This window comes from Nicotiana tabacum, chromosome 13, assembly GCF_000715075.1.
Source record: "Nicotiana tabacum cultivar K326 chromosome 13, ASM71507v2, whole genome shotgun sequence".
Lineage (NCBI taxonomy): Eukaryota > Viridiplantae > Streptophyta > Magnoliopsida > Solanales > Solanaceae > Nicotiana > Nicotiana tabacum.
In genome coordinates, this window is record NC_134092.1 from 95,339,666 (window position 1) to 95,346,779 (window position 7,114).

General features: G+C 40.8%; 1 protein-coding gene across 1 annotated transcript; it reads left to right on the top strand.

Moving 5' to 3' along the window:
- The first annotated feature begins 219 nt into the window (after positions 1–219).
- On the top strand, positions 220–2,576 carry LOC107824373 (zinc finger BED domain-containing protein RICESLEEPER 2-like). The gene is made up of 4 exons (XM_075228899.1): positions 220–383; positions 609–1,361; positions 1,460–1,608; positions 2,407–2,576. Exons 1-4 carry the CDS (start codon positions 220–222, stop codon positions 2,574–2,576), a joined length of 1,236 nt encoding a protein of 411 aa, XP_075085000.1.
- The last annotated feature ends 4,538 nt before the right edge of the window (positions 2,577–7,114 follow it).

Genomic DNA, 7,114 nt, shown 5'->3' on the forward strand with positions numbered 1-7,114 from the left:
AGAACTGTGACTCATGACTGTTTTGACCTTTTCAATGAGGGAAAACATAAGTTGGTGAAGCTTTTTAAAGATCAAAGAGTTTGCCTTACCACTGATACTTGGACTTCCTTACAACGAATAAATTATATGTGTATTACTGTTCATTGGATTGATAGTGAATGGAAAATGCATAAAAGAATTATCAACTTTTGTCCAATTTCTAGTCATAGGGGTGAAGATATGGCAAATAGTATTGTTAACTGTTTGAAAGAGTGGGGATTACAAAAGATTTTCACTGTCACAGTTGATAATGCTAGTTCAAATGATGTGACGATGAAGGAGCTTTCTAAAAAATTAACTAAATGGGGGACCAATTCCATGAATGGTAAGCACCTTCACGTGAGGTATATGGCTCATATTATGAATCTTGTTATTCAGGATAGTATAAAATAATCAATTGTGTATATTGAACGTATTAGGCAAGCAGTGAGATATATCAGGCAGTCTCCTGCTAGGTGAAAAAAGTTTCAGGAATATTGTGATGAAGGAAATCTAGTTAGGAAAGTTAGGAAATCTTTATGTTTGGATGTTCCTACAAGGTGAAATTCTACATACTTGATGTTGAATAGGGCTATTGAATATGAGAGTGCAATTTTGGAATATGTTGATCATGATATTGGCTTGTCACATCATTTTGAGTTTGTTAATATTGTGGATGGAAGTCCTGCAGGTACACTTTTGAGTAGTGATTGGGAGGATGTAAAGAAATTGACAAAATTTCTTGAAATCTTTTATAAGCTTACTTTAAAGGTATCTGGCTCACTTTCTGTTACATCAAATCATCATTTTCTTGAAATTTGTGAAGTTGTTGTTTACTTGAAACAATTGATATTAAATGAAGATATTCTTTTGGGTTCAATGGAAAAGAAGATGAAGGAGAAATTTGATAAGTATTGGGGTGATCCAGAAAAAATGAACAAGATGATTTTCATTTCATGTGTTTTGGATCCTCGGTACAAGTTTGATTTTGTTAGTTTTGCACTTGCGAAGAAGTTTGAAGAAAAAGGGCCAATTATCACGAAGGCAGTGCATACATACATGACTTCATTGTTTGATGAGTATGTAATGTCTCATTCAAAAGATAAAGGTTGTCGTCCTTCTTTATGTTTATCCAACTCTTCATTGGACACAATGAAAACTTCTACTTCATCTCTTTTAGCGAATATTATTAGTGTCCAAAGCGGAGGAGCTTTTGGTTCTTTCTTTGAAGAATTAAAAAGACATAAAGCTAGGATTGGAGGTTCAGATTCTAAATCAGAATTGGAAAAATATCTTACAGAAGAAGTTGAAAATGAAATAGCAGACTCTAATATATTGATTTGGTGGAAAGTAAACTCACCTAGATTCCCCATTCTTGCTGAGATGCTCGGGATATGTTATCTATTCCTATTTCAAGTGTTGCATCCGAATGTGCATTTAGGACTGGAGGGCGTATTCTTGATTCATTTAGGAGTTCATTGACTCCTAAATTGGTGGAAGTTCTAGTATGCCTTCAAGATTGGCTTCGGAATGAACCATTACCTGTAAGTGTTGAGGAAGATTTAGATGTTCTCGAGCAACTAGAACAAGGTAGCAATATTTTAATTTATTTGATTATATATTATTTTTATAAATAGTTTATTTAATATTTTTGTTGTTTGATTTGTTAATATATATTCTCATAGATTTTGCCAAACTTGGAAATGAACCTTGCGATGATGATGTGTAGAATCTTAGATAGTTGTGAGTTAAAACTTTGGTAAGTTAATTATTCAACTTATATAATACATAGTATGTTTACAAATATTACTTGACTTAATATGTTTTCTTTTTATGTTTAATAGGTGTAACCATGCCTCGACTTTGTGGTCTCAAAGCTATCTCACATGTTTGGAGTCACTATGAAAGGATTGAAGAAGATTATGATGGATGGTAGAAAGTAAGATGTAGTCATTGTCATCTTGTATTTTGTTACAATGCACGAGAAACTGGTACTAAGTACTTAATGAGGCATGTTGAGCATTGTTTGGAGCGCAATTTTGTGAAGCTTATAAGGATTGAGTAGTTGTTGTCTTGTTAACTTGAATTTAAACTATTAGTACTATGTTTGGACTTGTTAATCTTAAGGTAAAATTGCTACTACTTTGTATTGTTATTAATGTGTTTGAACTATTAGTTGTGTTTGATTATCGATGCCATCCCTACTCTTTCAACCAATTGGACAACTTTTTGTAGTGTTGAACTATTAGTTGTAAATTTTATGGCTTAGCAGCAACATTATGTTGATGTTTGTTGTGTTGAAAACTGGAAAGTTGTAGCAGCAACATTATGTTGAATATTAGTTGTAGATTCTTTGTTCAATGTAGTGTTTGATTATGTTTGTTGCAGATTCTTTGTTCAATGCAGTGTTAATTACGTTGAATATTAGTTGCCGATATAAAACTATTTTAGCACAATTAGTAAGACATGTGATACAACAACTGTATTGCAGGGGTCAGATTAAGTCAAAGCTAGCAGGAAGATTAGCACAATTAGTTGTGTCCACTGTCCAGAACTGATATAAAACTGTTTTAGTTGTGGCGAGAAACGAGTTTTAAAACTGTTTTACTCTTCTCTTTTTTGCTTAACTCTAGATTGAGATATCTTATCGGGTAAACCGATAACCTAACTAATAATGATCGATAACCGATTAACCGATAACTAATATCTTATCGGTTTGGTTATCGATTTATCATATTTGTAAACCGATAACTGATATGCTAAACTGATAATATTCATAACCGAACCGAATCGACCGATGCCCGCCCTTAATTGAAAGTGCAACAAATTTTAGTAGAAGATATTTATATGTCACTACTCTTATGCCCAACTTGTGAGGATGCTGGAATCCATATTCTCCTTTTGCATTTGATGGTTTCAAACTAGCTCGATGTTTCTACTATTAAACTAGAAAGGCCTACTGCTTTTTTCTAGTCGAATCCACACTTGTCCTCGAAATGGCCAAACATAAGGATGCTCTGTATTCTGGAACACAACAATTTATTAGTGGAGCAAAGTGTCACAACCCGCACTTTGGGGTTGTGACTTCGGCCAAGAACCGGTGAGAAAAGGCTCTTCTGATTGTCTCACGTAGACTTGTCTATTCTAACTTGACTTTTTAATTTTAAGCATATATAAGGGGGGTATAGGTGATGAAAGCTCCGACCTGCCTTCCCCATACGTGCTACCACCAAGCCGTATTGAAAGAGCTACCTTGGGGTGAAACCTCAAGGGGCCTACCTGGCGACTCAAAGGAGCGTCCTAGGTATCCATACGAGTTAGGACGGCCTTCGGGATAGCTTTGGGCACCAAAAGGGTGCTGGAGGCTCGATGTGTAGGACGGCCTGCCCCGCGGGCTGCCTAAATGTTAGAAGGAGACCTCTGTGCCGATTGGATACTTGATGCACCTATCTTAGGGGCATCATGTGTCGACTTGTGAGCATGGCTTGGGTTCAACCATGCGAGCAAGGGTCCGTTGGCCTAAACGTGCAGTTATGGGGCGACATTGCACTATTCGGGATGGAAGTGTGTGGCGAGGGCTATGTATGGGCATGGCATGAAATACGCGCATGACAATGACCAAGGACTAAAGGTTGCCTTACTCGGGCGAAGCACAAGCCGGTTGCGGATGCACTAGGCAGGAGTCAAGCTTGAGGATTGGGTTGTGCACACGAGAGCGATGCTCAGTCTTAGATGAGGGACACGACATGTCCTAAACCAACCCCCAGGGAGCGCATAGATTATGATCCTAAGACGAGAAGTGCCACGACATGTCTAGGGCTAAGTGCCTAGACATCTTATGGGCAGCACAAGTTGGAGCATGCCTTCCAGGCAGGTTTCACCACAGGCACAGGATCGTGCTTGAAAACCTGGGAAAGGATGAAGGCTGGCCCGCAATGAGGGGAACTGCAGGCACCGCATGGGAAATTTTGTGCCGCTGGCGAGCATAAGGAAATGGGCTCGTGACACGTGGTATCAGAGCTAATTAAGTCCATACTATTCCATGGCACAATGTCAAGGCAAGGGTGTAGATGGCGAGTGCATTTTGGATGTCAGTACGAAGATCATGTCAAAGCAGAGATTGATGTTCATATACCACCAGAGAACGAGAACCCAATACTGCTGGTCGAAGAAAGAAATGGGTGATTCCACTTTCTTTCGAAAGTCAAGCTTTATATTGAATGAGGTAATATGCCGATGAGTCAGATGGTCAAGAGAAGGCCATGTTTGCCATGTAGAGAAATCATATTGCAAAAGATTGGAAGCCATGGACTATAAACATTGGGCTTGATCATAGCGGAGATCTTGCTAAGGATGCGTGCGACGCATCAGTTGAGTGTCTTTCTTACGGGATACACTTTTGGATTGACTGAGGGCATTACCAAGGTGAGGAGACGAATTCAAGGGATTAGCGAAGCTACAGAATTGAGCGGATTTCCAAGTTGGAAGATTTCATCATTCTGGAAAGAGGTACGCCGAATGATCGGGGACCATTGAGAGTCCAAGTGCGTGGCACAACCGGACCGGGAAGCCGTGCTAGCAGGACCAAGAGAGTACATGTCAATAGGGTGAGTAGTAACCTACTACCGGGAGCATTGGGTACTTGCTGAGGAAGTGACAGTTGGAAAACAAAGAGCTTTGTTCGGGAATGCGGCAATGCTATGACTTTGAGAATGTAGTACTCACCAAGAGTCGTCCCAATAGCTGGCCGAATGCCAGCTAAGAAGTATCCATCACATTGAGTATGGAAGGATCCCGCCTATGTAAGAGGCATAAGGGCGAAGTTGTGAGTCCGGAAGCGAACACATCTTCAAGGTAATGAAGGCAAGGAAAATCTATGGGGGCGAAAGGCTACGAGAGATATGCCAGAGGGCGTTTTAAGGCTATGTGAGTTATTGAGCTACTACATTCGCGCCAAAGAGCACGTTGATGTGCTTACCATTGAAGGAAAAGCTTCATACGGACATGAAGGCCGTGAGGGTCATGGTGTAGTTGACTAGTGTGGATCAAATACAAAGTTAGACACCATAGGGTGCAAGTGCGGAGGTACTTTCCAAGTGAACACTGAAAGGAGGTGAAGTACAGAGGCACGCTTGGAAGATACTTGGGGGAGAAGTGCATGGGGCACGACTCCTTTTGAGAAAGGACTTCGAGGAAGTCCAACTCACAGGACTAAGGGAGTCGCGAAGTATATATCTGAGGGGGCAGACTCCGTGATGTCATAGGCCATGATGTGTCATCGGGAACGATGACAGAATGAGTGTGGGAGGATGTCACAACCCGCACTTTGGGGTTGTGACTTCGGCCAAGAACCGGTCTGAAAAGGCTCTTCTGATTGTTTGACGTAGACTTGTCTACTCTGGTTACTTGGAATTTTTAATTTTAAGCATATATGTATATGTGATAAAAGCTCCGACCTGCCTCCCCCATACATGCTGCCACCAAGCCGTATTGAAAGATCTACCTTAGGGAAAACCTCAAGGTCCTGCTTTGACTACTCAAAGGAGCGTCTTAGGTATCCATACGAGTTAGGGAACTCTATAGACGGCGTGATGCCTTCGGGCTAGCTTTGGGTACTAAAAGGGTGCTGGAGGCTAGATGTGTGGGACGACCTTCCCCGCGGGCTGCCGAAATATTGGAAGGAGACTGCCGTTCCGATTGGATACTTGATGCACCTATCTTAGGGGCATCATGTATCGACTTGTGAGCATGGCTTGGGTTCAACCATACGAGCAAGGGTCCGTTGGCCTAAACGTGCAGTTGTGGGGTGACACTGCACTATTCAGGATGGAAGTGTGTCGTGAGGGCTATGTATGGGCATGGAACGAAAGATGCGCATGACAATGGCCAAGGACTAAAGGTTTCCTTACTCGAGCGAAGCACAAGACGGTTGCGGATGCACTAGGCGGGTATCAAGCTTGAGGATTAGGTTGTACACGCGAGAGTGATGCTCAGTCTTAGGCGAGGGGGAAGACATGTCCTAAGCTAACCCCCAAGGCACGCATGGATTATGATCCTAAGTCGAGAAGCGCTACGACATGTCTAGAGCCAAGTGCCTAGACATCTTACGGGCATCACAAGTTGGAGCATGCCTTCCAGGCAGGCTTCACCACAGGCACAGGATCGTGCTTGAAAACTTGGGAAAGGATAAAGGCTGGCCCGCAGCGAGGGGAACTGCAGGCACCGCACAGATAATTCGGTGTCGCTGGCGAGCGTAAGGAAACGGGACCGTGACAAAAGTCTAATATTACAATACCTTTTCTTTCTTTCTATATTTGCAAATAGTTTTATATTAAACTTTCCCAAATATCTTAGTGACATGTTTTTGTAACCACATAAATCTAATGGCATGCATGTTTATCACCACAAATTTCAAAAAAAAATATGTTAGTTTGAGTGCCTGTATGGATTACTATTTCTTTATCGTGTTCCTTAAGCGTAAAGTAGACAAGCAATAAAATGAACACAATAATTTTTACGTGAAAAATCACCCGTCTCAAAAGGTGCAAAAACCACGACCTACCACGTAGGATTTAATGAGCCAAAATGTATCAATTACAAGACTGTAATTAAATACTCTCCAGTACTCCTACTACTCCTATTTGATTCACAAATTACTCTAACTTGTAAAGGAAAATACTCACTCCAACTCACTGATTATTTATGACACTTGACTACAACTCAATTTCCTAAAACACGTTCACTAGACTGACATAGGAAGAATACAATATAAGTACTCGACTCGAGTAAACAACTTATGACTTTTTAGTTGATGTGTAAAAGGATAGTTCAGAAGTCCAAAATCGATCATATTTAAATGCTTCAACTTGAGATCTTCTAGGAGTCCTATTCATAGTCAGCTTCCTCTTTGATAGGACTCCTACTGTTCCAAGGATTCCACATGCTTTGGGACTTTTGTCTCTGACCGAATTATCTGTATTTCCTTGAGAAATGACCCTTATACCTTATAGCAATCTTCTTCCACCAAACTCGGACCTGGTAACTTTGAGATAAAGTTACTATCTTGTACAAATGTACAAGTATTAACATGAGGAGC